General features: G+C 43.4%; 1 protein-coding gene across 2 annotated transcripts in view; it reads right to left on the reverse strand.

The window, feature by feature from the left end:
* LOC129702392 (oligophrenin-1-like) overlaps positions 1 to 26031 on the reverse strand; it is a 276035-nt gene that overhangs the window by 21588 nt on the left and 228416 nt on the right. For both annotated transcript variants that reach the window (XM_055644172.1, XM_055644171.1), the window contains exon 23: positions 2999 to 3059. In XM_055644172.1, coding sequence (XP_055500147.1) covers positions 2999 to 3059 — 61 coding nt within the window. The remainder of the gene's footprint in view (positions 1 to 2998; positions 3060 to 26031) is intronic.

Genomic DNA, 26031 nt, shown 5'->3' on the forward strand with positions numbered 1-26031 from the left:
GTCTAATGGTACTTTATTGTCACAGCTACGTAGGCACAGTGAAATTCCTTTTTGCATACGTTTCAGTAAAAATCTTACTATACATTGGCACAATCATACTTAAGTATAACAGTGTAGGAATGGAAGATTGCACTGACATGGTACACAAGAGTTGCCAGGTTTCTGGCCACCATTTTGTACAAATCACATCTAACGTTGTTAAAAATGCAGTCTTAACTACACGATAAATGACTACAGACCAAAGTCTAGATGATCGATGATCTATCCAATGTTGTTAACTAAAGAATCATAGTTATCCAAGTGATACACTGTCTAGGACAAGATAACAGCCCAGTTCCTCTTCTTTGATACACAGGAAACATTTACATTCAACAAGCTAACTGGTGGAGCTTTACTTTTTACAGCTTCATTATTAACAGTGTAACATATCCCCAGTAACTCACTCCAATGTCAGACCTGGCTACAAACCATGCAAAGAAAGACTCAACATGTTGGAGTAACCCAGTGGGTCAAGCAGCAACTCCGGATTACACGAATAAGTGATGTTTCACGTCGGGACCCTTCAGAGATGCGGCCTGATCTGCTGAGTTACTCCAGCATTTTGTGTCTTTTTTTTAGTAAACCAGCATCTGCAGTCTCTTATGTCCACATAATGAATCCTTGTCCCTAGTTCAACTTTCATTCCGATTTGACCACCAAACCCGATAATGTTTGTGAATGGTGCCTATTCCAATACCACATTCCCAAGATTCCAGCTAACGAAATTCATCGTCCCAAACACATCCCTTTGTCATAAACAAATAATTTAATATTTTTGATAATGTAATCTCCGATATTTTTGATAATGTAATCTCCGATATATCTCCAGGTATTAGGATTCTAACAGGAAAAGGAGGGAAGCAGGGAATAAAGGAACAGGCGAAGTAATAATCCACCCTCATTATAAAGGAGAGAGGTCAATAGTAAATACGATGGAGAAAACAATTGAAGCCTCCCCAGGAAGAACAGAGATAATTTGATGGCAATCGATTGAATGAGAGCAAGGTGCTTGGATTCTGAGAAGGAAGAAAGTGCAGCAAATTAACCCCGAGTTCCAGGAAGAACAAGAACAAGAACAAGAACAAATTGAACAAATTCATTCGATTTTAATCGAAGAACAGCCGATGTGGGGCCATCAGCCCGAATTGTCGAAACCTGTTTCTCGTTCCATAATCGCTACCTAGCCTGCCATGTGTGTCCGGCATTTCTCTCTTTATTTCATCGGATTTGCTTAAATTACCATAACTACCTCGGCTAAGGGGAGAGAATTTAGTCTAATCCACAGCCACTTGCACATCAGGTACACGTCAGTGCAAAAATTTACAATTGCAAGATTTAAAAGCAGCAGGCTTGACTTAAAATAGACATCTTGTCTCCGAGTCTTTTTCCTCTTTACTTTTCATTTACGTTTCCTGAAGGCAGCATTCCCGACGGACATTCACAGATTGTAACATCCCAGAGATTTAAAAAGAGTGATTAACTTGAGGCTCTCTCAGCTTCACTACCGGCTCGTTTATGTGAATGGGTTAATATGATTTTAACTCTGTACATCTCCACTCTTTCCCACACATGGGCTGTGCTGCACATTCCTGGTGAACGTCTGTCGGGTGTTGGTTGATCACCAAGGAAACTCCACTGTACCTCATGTTGTCGACACACATTGATCGAAAGAGACTGCTGGGAAACAGGCCTTTGGCCCAACGGGTCCACACCATCCACCAATCATACTAGTTTTATGTTATCTTGCTTTCATTCGCATTCACTCCATACACATTAGGGGCAATTTACAGAGGGCAATTAACCTGCAAACCTGTACGTCATTAGGATGTGGGAGGTAACTGGAGCACCTGGAGGAAACCCACGCGGTCACAGGGATAATATGCAAACTACACACAGACGGCATCCGAGGCCAGGATCAAACCTGGGTCTCTGGCGCTGTGAGGCAGCAGCACTACCCGCTGCACCATTGTGCTGCCCCGATGCAGTGATCAGGTGACATGACTGTAGTATGAATGACCTCTGACCCGCTGGAAGAAAGAGCACGACATGTAGGCAGGCTTCCCATTTATGATCACTTTTCAGTTACCAACCATTTAATTAAATATTCATATATGTAAATATGCACACCCAGGCTCTGTTTGATCATAAAGTGTACGACCAATGGATTAATACCAACCAGAGAAATCTTTGATCAATATTTTATAATCTTCTAATCCTGCCACTTCCTCAGTCGTTGTGCCTTACAAATATCATTATTTCATCCTAATGTAGAAACAAAGAACTGCACATGCTGGAGTAACTCAGCACTCCAAAGACATACAGGTTTGTAGGTTAATTGGTTTGGCGTGGACTCGGTAGGCCAAAGGGCCTGTGTCCGTGCTGTGTCTCTAAACTAAACTAAAATCAACAGGTCAAGCAGCATCTTTGGCAAACATGGGTAGGTGATTTTTCGAGTCGGAAGAAGGATCTCGACCCGAAACGTCGCTTATTCATGTTCTCCAGAGATGCTGCCTGACCTGCTAAGTTACCCCGGCACTCTGTGGGGGGAGGGTAATCGTGCATTTCCTCATCCACAGCCTCGTAAGGTCAGCAGAGAAAGGAAATAATATTCTCCAAGCCTAGTAAGTGTTAAACCAAGTAGACTAACCAATTTAAACAGGGGAATCATGCTTAAAATTGATGAGATAAAATTAGCAAAAGGAACACCATCTGCTTAATGCTTCCATCCCCAAAAGAAAATAAACGATGTCTGTGTAAGAAATATGGCACCTGAAATGTTATAAACCAACGCGTCTTCAGGCACAGTTGAATTTGCAATTACTAGTCAAATACTTTAAGACTTTAATATGTGCTTTTTTGTTGCATGGGAAGAGATTGTGATAGATATCGCTGCGATTCTAAGTCACAAATGGAAATGTCTGCTTTAGCTTATGACATAATCAGTATCACCTTCACCTACCTCATCTTTCGCAGCGTTGTTGCGGCTTACAGGCGGGGACAGGGGCGGAGAAGGGTTCACACTGTTGAGAGTAAGCAAAACATTATCAGGGATATGCAGAAATCACACTTAATGTGCAGTACAACAGTCACCTATTCACATTTCTCCATGCTACATTGTTAAAGAGGCAGAATCATAGAGTAGAGAAACTCACCTCTTGGCCCACTGTATCCATGCAGACTATCAAACCCCAACTCGGATTATCCCACGCTAATCCCATTTGATTGTCTGCGCATTCCCACTAATTATCTCCCTGATTCCACCACTCACTTACAGTGGCCAATAAATTCACCAACCTGTGCATCTTTGATATGTGGGAGGAAATGGGAGCGCCCGGAGAAATCCCAGGAGATGACAGAGAGAACGTGCAAACTCCACACAGGCAGCACCCAAGGTCTAGGACCAAACCTGGGTCACTGGAGTTGTGACGCAGTGGTTCTACCTTCTGTATTGCCATTTTAACTAAGCTCCTCGTGCCAAATCTGAATATGCTTTTCACAGCAACACTCCCATCTCAAAGCTTGTACAAGTGATTCATATTCATGGGTGAAGCCAGCAACGATTAATGCTCTCAGGTTAAAATGAACAAAATGTCCCCTCTTCCTAGCTCAGGGTTGAAACTAATTGATATACATTCTCTCTTCTGAATAATGAGCGACTAGCTTGTCCATTCAACTAACACAGCACAAAAAATAGGTTTAAACATTATGCTGCAATTGCTGTTATCAGGCAACTAAACCATCCTACCAAAAACTAGAGATCAGTCCTGAGCTACTATCTACCTCATTGGAGACCCTCGAACCATCTTTGATCAGGCTTTACTTGGACTTTATCTTGCACTAAATGCTATTCAAGTTATTCCCTTTATCATGTATTCGTACACTGTGGATGGCTAGATTGGAATTCGGCCCTTCATGTATATGATCATGATCATCCAACTCAGTGTCCCGTACCTGCTTCTCTCCATACCCCCTGATCCCCTTAGCCACAAGGGCCACATCTAACTCCCTCTTAAATATAAGAGGGAGTTATTAAATTAAATAACCTTGGTACACGTGACAATAAAATAAACTAAACTAAACTCAACTGAGTTAGAAAATGGACAATTGTGAGAAGTTAGTGCATCGTACAAACAAACTGATTATTGAGTAATATTCTTACTACCCTGAGTAGCTTCAAGCTTAGAGACGCAAACGAGGCAGATCATGGTTCAAAATCCCATTATCATAAAATCCGTTATGTTCTGTAATAAATTCCATTGTTTTTATAGTTCCAGTTAACATAGCTCCAAACATCACAAAAAAAGTCTTTGATTTTTAATTCGAATAGCAGTAAAGATTGAACAGCTCTCTAAGATAAAGGGTGATCAGAAATAATCCTTTGAGGTTACAAAAAGGTAGAAAGAAAAGAGGCCATTTAGCTCAAGGTCAGTGGTACGACTTACTAATAAATCAAAAAAGGAATTCGGGGGAAACATGTTTACTCCATGTGGATCTGGAGCCTCATTACTAGTGGGTAGTTGAGATCAAAAGTAAGCAAAATTTGATCAGCCATTTGACCGCCTGAATCTGTTGGTCATTGCCTAAGAACAGTTGATCTGAGATCCAATTCCAAGTACCTGACCTCTACCCCAAATCCTATTGGTAATAACGTTATATCTCATTCAGCTTTAAGGTATACATAGAAACATAGAAATTAGGTGCAGGAGTAGGCCATTCGACCCTTCGAGCCTGCACCGCCATTCAATATGATCATGGCTGATCATCCAACTCAGTATCCCGTACCTGCCTTCTCTCCATACCCTCTGATCCCCTTAGCCACAAGGGCCACATTTAACTCCCTCTTAAATATAGCCAATGAACTGACCTCGACTACCCTCTGCTGCAGAGAGTTCCAGAGATTCACCACTCTCTGTGAAAAAAAAAAGTTCTTCTCATCTCGGTTTTAAAGGATTTTCCCCCTTATCCTTAAGCTGTGACCCCTTGTCCTGGACTTCCCCAACATCGGGAGCAATCTTCCTGCATCTAGCCTGTCCAACCTCTTAAGAATTTTGTAAGTTTCTATAAGATCCCCCCTCAATCTCCTAAATTCTAGCGAGTATAAACCAAGTCTATCCAGTCTTTCTTCATAAGACAGTCCTGACATCCCAGGAATCAGTCTGGTGAACCGTCTCTGTACTCCCTCTATGGCAATAATGTCCTTCCTCAGATTTGGAGACCAAAACTGTACGCAATACTCCAGGTGTGGTCTCACCAAGACCCTGTACAACTGCAGTAGAACCTCCCTGCTCCTATACTCAAATCCTTTTGCTATGAATACAACCTACCCAGCATCAATTATCATTTACTAAGAACTTCTCCACCTTTTGCCTGGTCATTATCCCTGCCTTCAGTCCTGAAATGTCTGCTACTAATTGTTAAACCCCAGGCTCACTGATCAGTGTGTTTTCTGTATGTATGTGTGTGATCAGTATGTTTTTTTCTCTCCATCTACTTTGCCAGTTCCTCTTAATACCATAGAAACTTAGCAGAAATCATAACATAACCACTATGTTCCAGGGAATACAAATTTAGATTCTGTAGTTTCTCCACATCACTTGACCTTGAAGGTCAGATAAACATACAATGTGCACCCTCCAAGTTCAATATCCTTTTCAGAACATGGAGAGGGAAACGCGTTCATCCAGTTGTGGTGTTACAGGGCTTTGTGCAGCCAGAGTGCTATTTCTTCCTCTTGTACTCTATCCAGTATTGCATTGGCTTCCCGGAGCTGCGTCTCTGTGACACTAATGACCTGTAGACTTCCAAGTCTCTTTGGACTTGCAACCCCACTAGTTTTTCCATTGTTTAGTAAGTACGCAGGCCCACTCTTCATTAAAAGTGGATGACCTGAAATTTGGCCACATCCAAGCAATGGACCTGATGAGGTAACGTCCTCATCAGGTCAAGCATCTGCCTTCAGAGTTTCAACTTTAGCTTTGAGTCCAAACTCCTTCTGGAACTGAATGTTAACACTATCGAAAATACATGCCCCTGCTCACTGGCAATGGGCAGGATGAAGTATTTTGGATGTTGTTAACACCCACTTCCATGTTAACTTCTTCCATTTCTACAGATATTAACCACCCTTCACCCCTTTCCAGGCTATGCCCGACCCTCAGCTTTCTTTGTAGGAAGAAACTGCAGATGCTGATTTAAATCGAAGGCAGACAAAATGCTGGAGTAACTCAGCGGGACAGGCAGCATCTGGAATGGGTGATGTTTCGAGTCAAGACCCTTCAGACAGTCTCGCTGAGCATTTTGTGTCTACCTCAGCTTTCTTTCTTCCCTCCCACTACAGTCAGTCTGAAGATCAATCCCAAACCGAAACATCACTTATACACGTTCTCCAGAGATGCTGCCTAAAGGGCCTGTCCCACTTGGGCGTCTTTTGCGCGTAATCAACGCGTCACGACGCGCGTTGACCGCGCACCTGCATGATGCGTGGTGACGTCGGCAGTGGGATGTACAAAATCTTGGTGCGCCATCTGCGTGATGCGCAGATGATGCCCAAGTGGTACAGGCCCTTAACCCGCTGAACTAGCCCAATACTTTGTCTCGATCTTATTAACCAGCATCTGCAGTTACTTGTATCTCCACTTTACCAAATGATGATGCCTCTTTCAAACTAATTGAAAGTTATTAGATGTTTGAACTTAGCAAAGGCCTCAAAGTTAATCAGGGAGGAACATGTCCAACAGTATGTTTTGTTATGTCCCTGTAAAGAGCAACCTCAAGATTCCTCCTAGTTTTCTTCTTCATACCTTTGATTATCTACTAGTCTATCACTGTTGTTGTCGTGGCTATCCCTCAAGGTCAAGGATGATGGTCTACGTTCTGTTGTTTTTATGCAGGTGGCTTATGAGTCCAATTCTGGCTTTGAAAGTTCTTCGACATTCAGGACAAGTAATTCCAGATGGCAGATCGGGCATTGGTTGTTGCTGCCTCTCTTTCCGTTTTCTTCTCTTTTCTTCTAATTAGCTTTGCTTCAAAGGTCGCTGTTCCTTCTTGGATGGTGGTTTGCCAGAGTTTCCTGTCCTTGGCATTGGTTTCCCAATTGTCAATGTTGATTTCACATTTCTTCATGCTGGCTTTTAAGGCGTCTTTGAATCTCTTCTTATGTCCGCCTCTTTTTCGTTTGCCTTCTTTAAGCTGGGAGTAGAAGGTTTGCTTTGGTAGACGTTCGTCTTCCATCCGAACAACATGACTGACCCATCTTAGTTGGTTCTTGGTGAAGAAGGCTTCTATGCTGGATGTTTTCGCTTCATTCAGCACGCTGACGTTGGTTCTTCTGTCTTCCCAACTGTTATTTAAGCTGCTTCGAAGACATCATTGATGGAGCTTTTCAAGTGTTTTCAGATGTTGTCCAGGTTTCTGATGCATACAGGAGCATTGGAATCACCACTGCCTTGTACACTAACATTTTGGTGTCTATCATAGTCACAATATGAGTTAGTCACAACCATAAATTAACATTGTGATGTGCCCAGAGCTCTTTAAAATGCTAGCAGGCAAAAACTGTTGAGTTAAAACATCACTAGATCACTTCAGCTAACCAAAAACAGCTACAATACTGAATTCCTGCTGTGTATCTGGAGGGCTTGCTTATTTAACGTGTCATTTCAGGTCAACGTGCGGTTAGCTTGTTTCAGCTAAAACTGCACCTCCTCCGTAAGCCCGCGGTAACTGTCAAAGTTGTGTTTGATCCCCACGGACTATAATTCACACTTGTGAATGTATTAAAAACAGCAGACATAGAGATAACAGAGAGGTGAGGGGAAGAAAGCTGGTCAGACGATGAAGAAGATGATTTCAATGTGAGATGCAGAGGAGATTCACTAGGATGGAGCATTTTAGAGGAAATGAATTGAGAAAAGCGAAAATGAATCAGTTGGGTTTGTATCCCTTGAAGCAAAGATGACTGATTGAGGAATACAAAATCATGAGAAGCATAGATAGGGCTGCACACATTCTCTCCCCTAGGGCAAAGATGTCTAAAACCAAACGGCATAGGTTTATGATAAGGGGTAGGCCGTAGTTTAATTTAGTTTAGAGATACGGCACGAAAACAGGCCCTTCGGCCCATCGAGTCCACACAGACCAGCGATCCACGCACACTAACACCATCCTACACACATAATTGACACTTATACCAAGCCAATTAACCTACAAATCTGTACGTCTTTGGAGTGTGCGAGGAAACCGAAGGTCTCGGAGAAAACCCACGCAGGTCACAGGGAGAACGTACAAACTCTGTACAGTCAGCACCCGTAGTCAGGATTGAACCAGGGTCTCTGGCGCTGTAAGGCAGCAACTCTACCACTGCGCCACTGTGCAGCCCAAGCTAGTGCAGATCCAAACGAGAATTATCTTTGCCCAGAGGGGGTTAGGGATCCAGACTACACTGAGGTGCCAGAGACCCTCACCACATCTTGAAGATGTCTGGACAAGCACGTGAATCGCCAGGCGTATGTGATGGAAAATGGGATCACTCGATGAGCAGCACTGACATTGCGGGCCGAATGGCCTATTTCAAGGGCATGTCATATTTGCCCTGACCAGGAGGGATGAAACGTGATGCTAGATCATGGGGCAAACTGCAATGATGGATGTAAATGGCCAGCGGGGCTCTACAACAGCAGGCCTCTCTGGCTCAAGGATACTACAGATAGAAACATGTAATCTAATCTGTCTTCGGAGGTTGTGCCTCACTGGATTAACACCAAGAAGGTTGCAAGTACAGAGAGCTCAGCTCATACTGCAGATAGGGACAGGAGGGTATTGTGCCTTCTGTTATATTAAGGTTACTGCAATCGCTCAAATTTAAAACATTTATCACCATAGAATGCGGAATCCGGATCTTTACTAATTTATTGAAACCCCAATCCCGACTTCTGTACATTCAAGTGCAATTTAATACTGACCCATAATAAACAGCGGTAAAGAAGCCATCTGGAATGCTTGCCTTCATTGCTGGGGGCATTGGACATAAGAGTCAGGAAGTCATGATACAGCTCCATATATACAAATCCCCTCATCCTTCTAAACTCCAGTGAATACAATGTTTCCTCATATGACAGTCCTGCCATCCCAGGGATGAATCTCGTGAACCTACGCTGCACTGCCTCAAACACAAGGAAGTCCTTCCATAGATAGAAGAAAGTCGCAACCTTTTCACTCAGGTCCAACAGTGGTTGATAATGTGAGAGGGGGAAAGTTTAATGGAGATGTGTGAGGCAAGTTTTATTTTTACAGAGTGGTAGGGGCCTGGAACGCATTGCCAGGGGTAGTGGTGATGGTGGTGGCAGTTATTATAGTGGTATTATGACGCTTTTAGATAGGCATGTGGAAGTTCAAGGAATAGAGTAATATGCATCATGTACAGGCAGATGAGATCAGTTTAACTTGGCATCGGGTTCGGGACAATCATCGTGGGCTGATGGGCCCGGTCCTGTGCTGTTCTATGTTTAAACAGGAGTAGGCCAGGAACCAACATCACTGGATTTACAATTTTAGATCCAGTTGTGAGACACCCAGTTGTCAAGTCAAGTTGGGGAGTTTATTGCCTTTTACACCCACCACCCTTTGTGTGAAAAAGTGACCCTTCAAATTCCTATTAAATCTTTCCCCCCTTACCTTAAACCTATGTCCTCTGGTCCTCGTTTCCCCTACTCTGGACAAGAGACTGTGCTTCTACCCGATCAATTCCTCTCATGATTTTATGCACTTCTATAAGATCGCACCTCATCCTCCTGCGCTGTAGGGAATAAGAGTCCCAGCCTGCTCAACCTCTCCCTAAAACTCAGACCCTCGAGTCTTGCAAGATCTCGGTAAATCTTCTCTGGCCCCTTGAACATGGAGATGTGTGACCTTGGGATCCCATCCATCCTGCCTGTTGTAGCTGTGAGAGGAGGGATGGAGGAGATCTTTGACGATTAGATGCGCCTTAAAATAGCATCTCATGCAAGTGCTATCAATGGTGAGTAGGGCAGTGGCCATGTGTACCAAGCTGCCCACCACATTCTGCCACCTCTTGAGTTGCTGTGCATTGAATTGCTGTACCAGGCCATGATACAACCAGTTAGGATAGTTTCCACAATAGAGGTATTTGGTGACATGCCGAATCTCTTAGAAAGCAGAGGTGTTGGTGCATGATTACATCCATGTGCCGGCTCCAGAACAGGCTACCCAAGATGTTAGTCCCAGGAAATTGAAGCTACTACTCCCTCCATTGCCAACCCACCACCGCAAACTGCGGTCTCCCAACTTTCCTCTTCTGAAATCAAGGATTAGTTCTTCAGTTTTATTGATGTGGAGCGACAGGTTGTTGTTGCAACATCATTCATAGTGTTCTATCTCCAGTCAATATGCTGACTCATCAGTGCTAGTGATTCAGCTAACAACAACGGTGACGTCAGCAAATTTATAGATGGTATGGGAGCAGTGCCTGGCCACACAATCGTGAGTGTAAACAGGGTCTAGCAGGGAGTTAGGCGCAGAGCCTTATGGGCCTGTCCCACTTGGTTTTGAATCCCCAAATCCTGGGGCGCCGCGCGCGACCACACGTTACTGCCTACGTCACCACGCACCATGCGCGCGTCACGACACACACGTCATGCATCGTGACATGCAAATTATGTTGCGTAAATGACATGCAAATGACTCCCGTGGGAACAGCCCTTTAAGGTTAGCTGTGGTGATGGTCAGTGGAGGAGATGTTTCTACAGAGGTTTCCCGACTAAGAAGTCAAGGATCTAGTTGCAAAGAGCAGCACTTAGGCCCAGCTCTTGGAGCCTGGTGATGCTTATGTTGAACTGTAGTCTGAAGCTGTAGTTGATGAACAGCAGCCTGACATATGTGTTCCTGTTATCTAGATGGTCCAGGGCAGCGAAGATCAGTGAGAGGGCATCTGCTGTCGTCCTGTCATGGTGATAGGCAAATTCAAGCAGAGCCAGACCATTTGTGGAAGGAGTTGATTTGCAACTTAACCAAACACTCAAATCCCTTCATTACAGTGGACGTGGGTGTGTCCAGACATGTCTCATGTCGGGAACAATCTTCCTGCATCTAGCCTGTCCAACCTCTTAAGAATTTTGTAAGTTTCTATAAGATTCCCCCTCAATCTTCTAAATTCTAACGAGTACAAGCCGAGTCTATCTAGTCTTTCTTCATATGAAAGTCCTGACATCCCAGGAATCAGTCTGGCGAACCTTCTCTGTACTCCCTCTATGGCAAGAATATCCTTCCTCAGATTAGGAGACCAAAATTGTACGCAATACTCCAGGTGTGGTCTCACCAAGACCCTGTACAACTGCAGTAGAACCTCCCTGCTTCTATACTCAAATCCTTTTGCTATGAATGCTAACATACCATTCGCTTTCTTCACTGCCTGCTGCACCTGCATGCCTACTTTCAATGACTGGTGTACCGTGACACCCAGATTTCATTGCATCTCCCCATTTCCTAATCGGCCACCATTCAGATAATAGTCTACTTTCCTGTTTTTGCCTCCAAAGTGGATAACCTCACATTTATCCACATTATACTGCATCTGCCATGCATTTTCCCACTCACCCAGCATATCCAAGTCACCTTGCAGGTCCTAGCATCCTCCGCACAGCTTTGTGTCATCCGCAAACTTGGAGATGTTGCATTCAATTCCCTTGTCCAAATCATTAATATATATTTAAATAGCTGGGGTCCCAGCACTGAGCCTTGCGGTACCCCACTAGTCACTGCCTGCCATTCTGAAAAGGACCTGTTTACTCCTACTCTTTGCTTCCTGTCTGCCAGCCAGTTCTCTATCCACATCAATACTGAACCCCCAATACCGTGTGCTTTAAGTTGGAATACTGATATGGGACCTTGTCGAAAGCTTTCTGAAAGTCCAGATATAACACATCCACTGGTTGTCCCTCATCCACTCTACTAGTTATATCCTCGAAAAATTCTATAAGATTCGTCAGACATATAACCATATAACAATTACAGCATAGAAACAGGCCATCTCGGCCCTTCAAATCTGTGCTGAATACTTATTCTCCCCTAGTCCCATCTACCTGCACTCAGACCACATTCCTTTCCCGTCCATATACCTATCCAATTTATTTTTAAATGATAAAATCGAACCTGCCTCCACCACCTCCACTGGAAGCTCATTCCACACAGCTACCACTCTCTGAGTAAAGTTCCCCCTCATGTTACCCCTTCTATCCCTTAATTCTCAAGTCATGTCCTCTCGTTTGAATCTTCCCTACGGCAACTCTGTTTATCCCTCTTCATTTTAAATACCTCAATCAAGTCCCCCCTTAACCTTCTGCGCTCCAAAGAATAAAGACCTAACTTGTTCAACCGTTCTCTGTAACTTAGTTGCTGAAACCCAGGCAATATGCTAGTAAATCTCCTCTGTACTCTCTCTATTTTGTTGACATCCTTCCTATAATTAGGCGACCAAAATTGTACACCATACTCCAGAATTGGCCTCACCAATGCCTTGTACAATTTTAACATTACATCCTAACTTCTATATTCAATGCTCTGATTTATAAAGGCCAGCACACCAAAAGCTTTCTTTACCACCCTATCTACATGAGATTCCACTTTCAGGGAACTGTGCACAGTTATTCCCAGATCCCTCTGTTCACCTGCATTCTAAAATTCCCTACCATTTACCATGTACGTCCTATTTTGATTTGTCCTGCCAAGATGTAGCACCTCACACTTATCAGCATTAAACTCCATCTGCCATATTTCAGCCCACTTTTCCAAATGGCCTAAATCTCTCTGTAGACTTTGAAAATCTACTTCATTATCCATAACACCACCTATCTTAGTATCATCTGCATACTTACTAATCCAATTTACCACACCATCATCCAGATCATTGATGTACATGACAAACAACAGTGGACCCAAACACAGATCCCTGAGGCACCCCACTAGTCACCGGCCTCCAACCTGACAAACAACCATCCACCATTACTCTCTGGCATCTCCCATTCAGCCACTGTTTAATCCATCAATTGAAACTTCTTAACCAACCTTCCATGAGGAACCTTGTCAAGGGCCTTACCAAAGACCATATAGACAACATCTACTGTTTTACCCTCATCAATCTCCCTAGTAACCTCTTCAAAAAATTCAAGAAGATTAGCCAAACACTACCTTCCAGGCACAAATCCATGTTGACTGTTCCTAATCAGACCCTGTTTATCCAGATGCTTATATATATTATCTCTAAGTATCCTTGCCATTAATTTGCCCACCACTGTCGTCAAACTAACAGGTCTATAATTGCTAGGTTTACTCTTAGAACCCTTTTTAAACAATGGAACAACATGCACAGTACGCCAATCCTCCGGCACTATTCCTGTTTCTAATGACATTTGAAATATTTCTGTCATAGCCCTTGCTATTTCTGTACTAACTTCCCTCAAATGTCCTAGGGAATATCCTGTCAGGACTTGGAAACTTATCCACTTTTATATTTTTCAAAAGTGTCAGTACTTCCAATTCTTCGAATCTCATAGTTTCCATAGCTACTCCTCTTGTGTCCCTTACCTCACATAATTCAATATCCTTTTCCTTGGTGAATACCGAAGAAAATAAATTGTTTAATATCTCCCCCATCTCTTTTGGCTCTGCAGATAGCTGTCCACTCTGACTCTCTAACGGACCGATTTTACCTCTCGTTATCCTTTTGCTATTAATATAGCTGTAGAAACCCTTTGGAATTACTTTCACCTTACTTGCCAAATCAACCTCATATCTTCTTTTAGCTTTTCTAATTTCTTTCTTAAGATTCTTTTTACATTCTTTATACTCCTCAAGCACCTCATTTACTGCCTATAATTATTGTAGATCTCTCTCTTTTTCTGAACCGTGTCCAATTTCCCTTGAAAACCATGGCTTTTTCAAATTTTTACTATTTCCTTTCAACCGAACAGATTGAAATGATTCTGTACTCTTAAAATGTCACCTTTAAATGTCCTCCATTTCTCTTCTACATCCTTCCCATAAAACAAACTGTCCCAATTCACTCCTTTTAAATCCTTTCGCATCTCATCAAAGTTAGCCTTTCTCCAATCAAAAATCTCAACCCTTGGTCCAGTTCTGACCTTCTCCATAATTATATTGAAACTAATGGTATTGTGATCACTGGTCCCGAAGTGCTCCCCAACGCATACCTCCGCCACCTGACCTGTCTCATTTCCTAACAGGAGGTCCAGCACTGCCCCATCTCTAGTAGGTACCTCTATGTATTGCTGCAAAAAAATATCCTGCACACATTTTACAAACTCCAAACCATCCAGCCCTTTTACAGAATGTGTTTCCCAGTCTCTGTGTGGAAAATTGAAATCTCCCACAATCACTACCTTGTGCTTACTACTAATATCTGCGATCTCCTTACATCTTTGCTCTTCCAATTCTCGCTCACCATTAGGCTATGATACACCCCTATAAGTGTTGCTACACCTTTCCCATTTCTCAGTTCCACCCAAATAACCTCCCTAGACGAGCCTTCAAATCTATCCTGCCAAAGCACTGCTTCTTCCCTGACAAGCAATGCAACACCTCCACCTCTTGCCCCTCCAATTCTATCACACCTGAAGCAACGAAATCCTGGAATATTTAGTTTCCAATCACAGCCCTCCTGCAACCATATTTCACTGATCGCCAGAACATCATATTTCCAGGTGTCTATCCAGACTCTAAGCTCATCCACCTTTCTTACAATGCTCCGAGCATTAAAATATACACATTTAAGAAACCCACCCCCTCGTATTCTCTGTTTATTACCTTTTTCTTCTTTCTCCCCTATATTTTGGGTCAGAGTGCTACCATTCTCTGCCTCCTGCCTCACACCCCAGTGGCCTTTGCAAATCTCCCCGCCAGGATATTGGTCCCCCTTGGGTACAAGTGCAACCCGTCCTTTCTGTACAGGTCACACCTTCCCCAAAAGAGGTCCCAATGATCTAGAAACTTGAATCCCTGCCCTCTGCACCAGTCCTTCAGCCACGCATTTATCCTCCACCTCGCTCCATTCCTACTCTCACTGTCTCGTGGCACAGTCTGTAATCCTGAGATTGTTACTTTTTTGGTCCTTCTCCTTAACTCTCCTCCCAACTCCCTAAATCCTCCCTTCAGGACCTCTTCTCTTTTTCTGCCTATGTCATTGGTACCTGTATGTACCACGACCTCAGGCTCCTCTCCCTCCGATTTCAGGATATCTTGGACGCGTTGAGACACATCCCTGACCCTGGCACCAGGGAGGCAAACTACCATCCGGGTCTCCTGGCTGCGTCCACGGAATTGCCTATCCGACCCCCTAACTATAAAGTCCCCTGTTAATATTTCCCTCCCTCTTCTGTTCCCTACCCTTCTGAGCAACAGGGCCGGTCTCTATGTCAGAGGCCCGACCGCTGTCACTACCCCCAGGTAAGCTGTCCCCCCCACTCACACATGACTTACCTTTCATAAATCCATGTTGACTTTGTCCAATAATTTCACCACTTTCCAAATGTGTTGCTATCCCATCTTTAATAACTGACTCTAGCAGTTTGCCCACTACCGATGTTAGACTAACTGGTCTGTAATTCCCCGTTTTCTCTCTCCCTCACTTTTTAAAAAGTGGGGTTACATTAGCTACCCTCCAATCCTCAGGAACTACTCCAGAGTCTAAAGAGTTTAGAAAAATTATCACTAATGCATCCACTATTTCTGGGGCTACTTCATTAAGTACTCTTGGATGCAGCCAATCTGGCCCTGGGAATTTATCGGTCTTTAATCCCTTCAATTTACCTAACACCATTTCCTGGCTAACCTGGATTTCACTCAGTTCTTCCATCTCATTCGACCTCCGGTCCCCTGCTATTTCCGGCAGATTATTTAAGTCTTCCTTAGTGCAGACAGAACCAAAGTAGTTATTCAATTGGTCTGCCATGTCCTTGTTCCCCATGATCAATTCACCTGTTTCTGACTGCAAGGGACCTACATTTGTTTTAACTAATCTTTTTCTCTTCACATATCTATAAAAACTTTTGCAGTCAGTTTTTATGTTCCCTGCCAGTTTTGTTTCATAATCTATTTTTACTCACCCGCTGAGTTACTCCTGCATTTTGTGTCTACCAGTTCTTTAAGCTGGCCTGGTTGATATCCCCAGAGATGATGTGGAAGGCAATGGGATACACCATTTCATGTTTGTTTATCGCAATCTTTCAAAGCGCCTAAGATAAGATGTAGACCACAGTCAGACTTTACTTTGGAGATACAGTGCGGAAACAGGCCCTTTGGCCCACGGAGCCTGTGGCAACCAGTGATCACTCCGTATGCTAGCACTATCCTACACACTAGGTACAATTTACAATTTTATAGATGCCTATTAACCTACAAACCAGCACATCTTTGCAATGTGGGAGGAAAACGGGGCACTCAGAGAAAACTAATGTGGTCACAGGAAAAATGTACAAAATCTGTACAGACATCACCTGTAGCCAGGAACGAACCCTGGTCTCTGATGCTGTAAGGCAGCAACTCTACCTCCCTTCTATCTTCTATTTTATTCTCTAGTGATTTGAAACAGGCGAGGAGGGTGGGACAGAGGAGAATGTTTGCTGCAGGCCCCGAGGCTTCGGTCTGACATGAAATATTTCATTTCAAATCTCCAACAGAGGCCCGGGACCGTTGGAGAGAGTGGAGGAGGGTCAAGGCTTTTACCAAAATCCGTAACGTTCCACACTGCATAGGGAGGGTTCTGGTGCAAGCCGCTGATTGGTGGAAGCAGACTAGAGGAAGCAGCTGATTGGGTGCAACCTCAGGTTAGCATATGTGCTTTCTGGTTAAAGGTACAGGGAGCTAAAGTACAGTGGGCTAAAGGTACAGTGCTTTTTGTTTATATAATAAAGGTGCAGTTTAAAGGTCAAGAGGGAGCAGCTGTTGTGAGTCAGATACCTGCTGATTTCTCCCAGCAGTTTCTATTGTATTATACTGGTATTGGATCCAGGGTAAGGCGAGAGAATGACAGTCAGAGCAGTGTACTGTTCTGGATGTCAGATGTGGGATGTCATGGTGTCGGATGGCCCTCCAGACGTCCACATCTGCACCAGGTGCAGAGAGATAGGGCTCCTAAGGGACTGTATTAGGATCCTGGAGCAGCAGCTCGATGACCTCTGTCAGTGAGAGAGAGGAGGTCATAGAGGGGAGTTATAGTGAGGTGGTCACTCCAAAACCACGGGAGAGAGACATGTGGGTCACGCTAAGGAAGGGCAAGGGGCAGAGGCAGGAACGAGTGAGTACTCCAATGTCGGTACACCTTGCAAATAAGTACTCCTGTTTGAGTACGGATGGGGGTGACAGCCTACCCGGGGGTAGTGACAGCGGACGGGCCTCCAGCACAGAGACCGGCCCTGTTGCTCCGAAAGGTAGGGAAAAAAAGAAGAGGGCAATAGTAATTGGGGACTCTATTGTTAGGGGGTCGGATAGGCGATTCTGTGGACGCAGTCGGGAGACCAGGATGGTGGTCTGCCTCCCTGGTGCCAAGGTCTCGGACGTGTCTCAACGCATCCAAGATATCCTTAAATCAGAGGGAGAGGAGCCTGAGGTCGTGGTACATATAGGTACCAATGACATAGGTAAAAAAAGGGAAGAGGTCCTGAAGGGAGGATTTAGGGAGTTGGGAGGAGAGTTAAGGAAAAGGACCAAAAAGGTAACAATCTCAGGATTACTGCCTGTGCCACGCGACAGTGAGAGTAGGAATGGAGCGAGGTGGAGGATAAATGCGTGGCTGAAAGACTGGTGCAGAGGGCAGGGATTCAAGTTCCTGGATCATTGGGACTTCTTTTGGGGAAGGTGGGACCTGTACAGAAAGGATGGGTTGCACTTGAACCCGAGGGGGACCAATATCCTGGCGGGGAAATTTGCAAAGGCCACTGGGGAGACTGGGACGAGGGACTCAAATAGAGAAAGCTAGTAGACAGAATGGGAGGCAGGAAGCAGAAAAGGGAAGCACTCGGACACGAGGAGCAAGAAAAAAAAGGAAATAAACAGAGAATAAGAGACGGGGGGTTTCTTAAATGTGCATATTTTAATGCTAGGAGCATTGTAAGAAAGGTGGATGAGCTTAGAGTCTGGATAGACACCTGGAAGTATGATGTTGTGGCGATCAGTGAAACGTGGTTGCAGGAGGGCTGTGATTGTAAACTAAATATTCCAGGATTTCGTTGCTTCAGGTGTGATAGAATTGGAGGGGCAAGAGGTGGAGGTGTTGCATTGCTAGTCAGGGAAGATATTACAGCAGTGCTTTGGCAGGATAGATTGGAGGGCTCATCTAGGGAGGCTATTTGGGTGGAACTGAGAAGTGGGAAAGGTGTAGCAACACTTATAGGGGTGTATTATAGACCGCCAAATGGGGATCGAGAATTGGAAGAGCAAATATGTAAGGAGATAGCAGATATTAGTAGTAAGCACAAGGTAGTGATTGTGGGAGATTTCAACTTTCCACACATAGACTGGGAAACACATTCGGTAAATGGGCTGGATGGTTTGGAGTTTGTAAAATGTGTGCACGATAGTTTTTTGCAACAATACATAGAGGTACCTACTAGAGAAGGGGCAGTGCTGGACCTCCTGTTAGGAAATGAGACGGGACAGGTGGCGGAGATATGCGTTGGGGAGCACTTCGGGCCCAGTGATCACAATACCATTAGTTTCAATATAATTATGGAGAGGGTCAGAACTGGACCTAGGGTTGAGATTTTTGATTGGAGAAAGGCTAACTTTGATGAGATGCGAGATGATTTAAAAGGAGTGAACTGGGACATTTTGTTTTATGGGAAGGATGTAGAAGAGAAATGGAGGACACTTAAAGGGGAAATTTTAAGAGTACAGAATCTTTATGTTCCTGTTCGGTTGAAAGGAAAGGAAAAATTGGAAAGAGCCCTGGTTTTCAAGGGAAATTGGACATCTTGTTCGGAAGAAGAGGGAGATCTACAATAATGATAGGCAGCATAAAGTAAATGTGGTGCTTGAGGAGTATAAGGAATGTAAAAAGAATCTTATGAAAGAAATTAGAAAAGCTAAAAGAAGACATGAGGTTGCTTTGGCAAGTAAGGTGAAATTAAATCCAAAGGGTTTCTACAGCTATATTAATAGCAAAAGGAAAACGAGGGATAAAATTGGTCCATTGGCGAGAGAGTGGACAGCTATCTGCAGAGCCAAAAGAGATGGGGGAGATATTGAACAATTTCTTTTCTTCGGTATTCACCAAGGAGAAGGATATTGAATTATGTGAGGTAAGGGAAACTAGTAGAGTAGCTATGGATACCATGAGTTTCAAAGTAAAAGAAGTACTGACACTTTTGAAAAATATACAAGTGGATAAGTCACCAGGTCCTGACAGGATATTCCCTAGGACATTGAGGGAAGTTAGTGTAGAAATAACCGGGGCTATGGCAGAAATATTTCAAATGTCATTAGAAACGGGAATAGTCCCCGAGGATTGGCGTACTGCGCATGTTGTTCCATTGTTTAAAAAGGGTTCTAAGAGTAAACCTAACAATTATAGGCCTGTTAGTTTGACTTCAGTGGTGGGCAAATTAATGGAAAAGATACTTAGAGATAATATATATAAGCTTCTGGATAAACAGAGTCTGATTAGGAACAGTCAGCATGGATTTGTGCCTGGAAGGTCATGTTTGACTAATCTTCTTGAATTTTCTGAAGAGGTTACTAGGGAAATTGACGAGGGTGAAGCAGTGGATGTTGTCTTTATGGACTTTAGTAAGGCCTTTGACAAGGTTCCTCATGGAAGGTTGGTTAAGAAGGTTCAACTGTTGGGTATAAATGCAGGAGTAGCAAGATGGATTCAACAGTGGCTGAATGGTAGAAGCCAGAGGGTAATGGTGGATGGTTGTTTGTCGGGTTGGAGGCAGGTGACTAGTGGGGTGCCTCAGGGATCGGTGTTGGGTCCTTTGTTGTTTGTCATGTACATCAATGATCTGGATGAAGGTGTGGTAAATTGGATTAGTAAGTATGCAGATGATACCAAGATAGGGGGTGTTGTGGATAATGAAGAGGATTTCCAAAGTCTACAGAGTGATTTAGGCCATTTGGAAGAATGGGCTGAAAGTTGGCAGATGGAGTTTAATGCTGATAAATGTGAGGTGCTACACCTTGGCAGGACAAATCAAAATAGGACGTACATGGTAAATGGTAGGGAATTGAAGAATACAGATGAACAGAGGGATCTGGGAATAACCGTGCATAGTTCCTTGAAGGTGGAATCTCATATAGATAGGGTGGTAAAGAAAGCTTTTGGTATGCTAGCCTTTATAAATCAGAGCATTGAGTATAGAAGCTGGGATGTAATGTTAAAATTGTACAAGGCATTGGTGAGACCAAATCTGGAGTATGGTGTACAATTTTGGTCGCCCAATTATAGGAAGGATGTCAACAAAATAGAGAGAGTACAGAGGAGATTTACTAGAATGTTGCCTGGGTTTCAACAACTAAGTTACAGAGATAGGTTGAATAAGTTAGGTCTTTATTCTCTGGAGCGCAGAATGTTAAGAGGGGGCCTGATAGAGGTCTTTAAAATGATGAGAGGGATAGACAGAGTTGATGTGGACAAGCTTTTCCCTTTGAGAATAGGGAAGATTCAAACAAGAGGACATGACTTCAGAATTAAGGGACAGAAGTTTAGGGGTAATATGAGGGGGAACTTCTTTACGCAGAGAGTGGTGGCGGTGTGGAATGAGCTCCCAGTGGAAGTGGTGGAGGCAGGTTCATTGGTATCATTTAAAAATAAATTGGATAGGCATATGGATGAGAAGGGAATGGAGGGTTATGGTATGAGTGCAGGCAGGTGGGACTAAGGGGAAAAAAAAATTTGTTCGGCATGGACTTGTAGGGCCGAGACGGCCTGTTTCCGTGCTGTAATTGTTATATGGTTATATGGTTATCTCCTTTGACCGATCCCCTGCTATTTCCGGCAGATTATTTATGTCTTCCTTAGTGAAGACGGAACCAAAGCTATTCAATTGGTCCGCCATGTCCTTGTTCCCCATGATCAATTCACCTGTTTCTGACTGCAAGGGACCTACATTTGTTTTACTAATCTCTTTCTCTTCACATATCTATAAAAGCTTTTGCAGTCAGTTTTTATTTTCCCTGCCAGTTTTCTTTCATAATCTATTTTCCCTTTCCTAATTAAGCCCTTTGTCCTCCTCTGCTGGTCTCTGAATTTCTCCCAGTCCTCTGGTAGGCTGCTTTTTCTGGCTAATTTGTACGTTTCATCTTTTGCTTTGGTAGTATCCCTGACTTCCCTTGTTATCCACGGATGCACTACCTTCCCTGATTTATTCTTTTGCCAAACTGGGATGAACAATTGTTGTAGTTCATCAATGCAGTCTTTAAATGCCTTCCATTGCATATCCACCGTCAACCCTTTAAGAATTAATTGCCAGTCAATCTTGGCCAATTCACTTCTCATACCCTCAAAGTTACCTTTCTTAATTTCAGAACCATTGTTTCTGAATTAACAATGTCACTCTCCATCCTAATGAAGAACTCAACCATATTACGGTCACTTTTGCCCAAGGGGCCACGCACAACAAGACTGCTAACTAACCGTTCCTCATTACTCAATACCCAGTCTTGTATCCTGTGAGTATGCTGGAGTTTGTAATATTGGCAAGTATTATCATGAGCGGCTGATTGAGAAAATTTTTGAGGCAGCGACTGCGATAGATCCCGTCGATGGTGGGGAGGTCGGAGCCGATGATGTCCAGACTGGGCAATGGTCACAACTTTCTGCATTCTTTTCTGCTCCTGGACGTTCAAGTTGCCGAACCAAGCCACGATGCAGCCAGTCAGTATGCTCTCTACTGTGCACCTGTAGAAGATCGAGAGAGTCCTCCTTGACATACCGACTCTCCGTAATCTTCTCAGGAAGTAGAGGCACTGATGTGCTTTCTTTATAATTGCATCAGTGTGCTGGGACCAGGAAAAATCTTCGGAAATATGCACGCGTAGGAATTTGAAGTTCTTGACCCTTTCCACCATCGTCCTGTTGATATAAACGGGATTGTGGGTCCCTGTCCGACCCTTTCCAAAGTCCACAATCAGTTCCTTGGTTTTGCTGGTGTTGAGAGCCAGGATGTTGTGCAGGCACCATTTGGTCAATCGGTCGATCTTGCTTCTATACTTATTTATACTTAGGATTTATCTCCGATAGACATTGGTGAGCCACGTGGGTTGTTATTAAAATCTGCCTCATTGCTACCATTACTGAGACCAACTTCAATTCCAGATTTATTTAATTACTTCAAATTAACTGTCTTAATGGGATTTGAACTTGCGTCTCTGGATCAGTGGGCCAGAAGCACAATCCCTGTTCCAGTAGCCTAACCACTGAGCCACCAAGAACCTGCTCGACAATGAGTTGAAGGCAAGTATGCTTCTCTGTAACTAAGGAGACCAAACCCAGAGACCAAACTTCAGTACAGTCTCATCAAAGCCTTCAGCAATTGTTGCAAGATCTCTGTACTTCCCCCCTCGTGTAATTATGTGGAGTATTGCTTGCTAAGTCTTCAATATATCAAACATCTTGCACCATTGCTTTAATGTTCCCACTGAGGTGGATTCACAAACTCCTCGCATCATATTCCATCAATCTATTTTCTGCCTTCAAACTTAACCAGTCTAAATCCCTTTGAAGATTTGTCTCAGTTTCACAATTTACTTCCCTACCTATCTTTGTATCAGAAGCAATCTTGAATGAAAGGACTGTGTGTAGTGTATCCAAGTCATTAATATAAATGGTAAATAACTGAGGCTCCAGCCCTGATCCCTGAAGCAACCCTGAAAGTTAGTGCTCGCCAACTTAATAATGACCCTCTTATCCCTACTCTTTGTTGTCTGTCTCTTAACCAATCCGTTATCTGCACTGATATATTACTCTCAACCTCATGATCCTTTACTCTGTGTAAAACCTTTAATGTGGCTGATTTTCAAATGCCTTTTGAAAATTCAAATATATCAAATCCACCAGCTCGCTTTATATTCACTCTGATGGTTTTATCTGCAGAATTTAATAAATTTGTCAAACGTTATTTCCCTTCGTAAAACCGTAGTGCATCTGCCAGAACATGTTAAAAACATGTTCTGCTTCACTTAATGCTCCACTCTATAATGGATTCCAGCAGTTTCCCAGCAGTAGTGTTAGGCTGGATGGCCGACATATGTTCTCTTTTACCCTTTGCCCCCTTTATTGAATTATACCATTGTGTTCACAGTGTTCACAGAAGAGGGGATGAGACCCGACGGGCCAGCCATGGTAACGTTGAATGGTGGGATGGGGCAGGCTTGAGGGACTGATGGCCTGATTCTATTCCTGTTTTCTTATGTTCTAATGTACTGTTTTCTAATCCATTGGAATATTTCCAGAATATTGGAAATTTTGGAAGATCATATCCACCGAGGCAAAATATCCACCATCCCTTAGGCCACTTCTTCTCGCTGTCCTACAAGGGCCAATTTTTTTTATCAATCTCATTCCTTGATCTAGGTCCCTCATTCTCTTTTGATCTCTGGTCACAGACTAAAACTTGAGTCTCTTAGTTAAGTTTAGTTTAGAGATACAGCACAAAAACAGGCCCTTCAGCCCATTGAGTCCATGCCGACCAGGGATCCCTGCACAGCATGTGTTTAGGTCTCCTAAGTGGGACAGGCCCTTAACACTATCCTGCACAAACATGGGACCATTTGCATTTATACCAAGCCAATTAACCTACAAACCTGTATGTCTTTGGCGTGTGGGAGGAAACCGAAGATCTGGGAAAACCCACGTAGTTCACGGGGGGGCAAGTACAAACTCCGTACAGACAAACACCCGTAGTCGGGATGGAACCTGGGTCTCTGGTGCTGTAAGGCAGTAGCTCTACTGCTGCGCCACCGTGCCACCCATCTTCTATTGCGAACACGATACAAAGGGCTAGATTTCCAGCTTACCAGCAGGTGACGTAGTGGCGTGCTGTTTCTTCCAGCTGTGGTGTTCCCTGGAATGCCAGCTTCCACTCATCAGGCATGTGTACGGGCACCAGGTAGGGCCCCATCCCACCCCTGATCTCAGCACTGGTGTACATTCAACTCATTGACCGTCACAACTGTTGTTTATAAACACGTCTTTAACATTTACCAATGCGCAAACATGCATGGCATCCTTGATCCAGGTCCTCACCAACCTAGGCTCATCTGGCATCTTCCAAACCAGACAACTGGGAGATGCAAGGAAAATGATGCATGCATTTACCTGCAGGGGGGGTTCTGCAACACAGCTATCGAAGCGGAAGATGTCCCCTACCAGTTGAAGGCAACACCGGACCTGGGCAATAGGTGTCTGACATAAAATCCAGTAAACCTGACAAGGCTCTCGCCCTGAAATGCTGACTAATGCTTTGCCTCCACAGATGCTGTTTGTCCCGTCGGGTTTCCCTGGGAGTTTATTTTTACCTCCCGATTCCAGCACCTGCAGTCAGTCGCTCATGTTTCCAGCATAAAATGCTGGTTCGTCTCAATAGAAGCGTTGATACTCAGGCAAGAGATTTGCCTAGCCTGGAAACACCTTTATCCCCAGTCATTCATTCCACTCTCTAAAATTCTAAGACGGCATTTACCTCTGAGGCTGACTTTCCAGCATTCATAGAGGCTCTTATGACCTGTTCCTGCATTTCTTGCACATTATCTATATATTGGTTATCCTTTGACGATTCCCAAAATTCTTCCAACCTTCGTGCCTTTATACATCTCTGGTTTAAAGGTTCAAAGGTTCTTTATTAGTCACAAACACCAATTGGTGTAGTGAAATGCGTATTGCCATTGCAGCACATAAAATAAAGAATACAACATAACAGTAATAGAGAAATCTACACATAAAAAAACATCCCCCCACAATGGTTCCCATTATGAGGAAAGGCACAACGTTTAGTTTATTATTGTCCTGTGTACTGAGGTGCAATGAAAAGCTTTTGTATTTGTGATATCCAGTGAAAAAGACTATATATGAACACAATCAAGCCTTCGGTGACAGATAACCGATAAAGGGTACAACATTTAGTTCAAGATACAACATTGAAGTCCGATTAAAGATAGATCAAAGGTCTCAAATGAAGTTCAGTCTCAAATAAAATCATCAACTATTTTTTAGATAGCCATAAAGGAATCCTTTTTCATTGTAATTTTCAGTTGGAAAAGATTTCTTTAAACGCCCACTGTTGTTCATCATAAATCAAATATTTAATCATTCCTAAACCACTTTAGTAAAACTGGCCACTCCGAATTATAGAATTGTTTTTCAGTTTAAGATGTAGTTTCCAACTTAAATTTGTCCATCCATCTTAAACTAAATGTAAAATATTACATGAAGATTTATGAAGATTTTTCCCCAGCAAATCCTTCCATGAGATCATTAATTAATTCAATCTCATTATAAATGACATACGAGATAGTCTGTTCCTTGGCCGACAAAATCATCTTCTATGAAATAATCTCAAATGCATTTTTCAAACTCATCCTCAAGAGCACCCTTGCCAATTTAACGTGCCATTTGCTCTCTTACCGTGCTTTTTGAACTGGGTTTTTTGCTCACTTCAGGAAAATCTGAAAGATTAGAATTACCAAGTCGCTCCATAGAATCATAGCGCTGTACAGTATGGCCCAACTTGCCCATGCTGACCAAGTTGTCATTCTGGGCTAGTCCTGCTGCCTGCATTTGGCCAATATCACTCTGGACCCTTCCTATCCACATATCTGTCCATTTGCCTTTTAAAAGTCGTAATCGCATCCACTTCTACAGATTCCTCAGGCATCTTGTTCCAGATCCAGAGTACACCCCAAGTGGAAAAAGTTGCTCTTGATGTCACTCAAGAAAGCTCAATACATTGACATAGAAACATAGACATA

Source organism: Leucoraja erinacea, chromosome 12 (genome assembly GCF_028641065.1).
Source record: "Leucoraja erinacea ecotype New England chromosome 12, Leri_hhj_1, whole genome shotgun sequence".
NCBI classification, from domain to species: Eukaryota; Metazoa; Chordata; class Chondrichthyes; order Rajiformes; family Rajidae; genus Leucoraja; species Leucoraja erinaceus.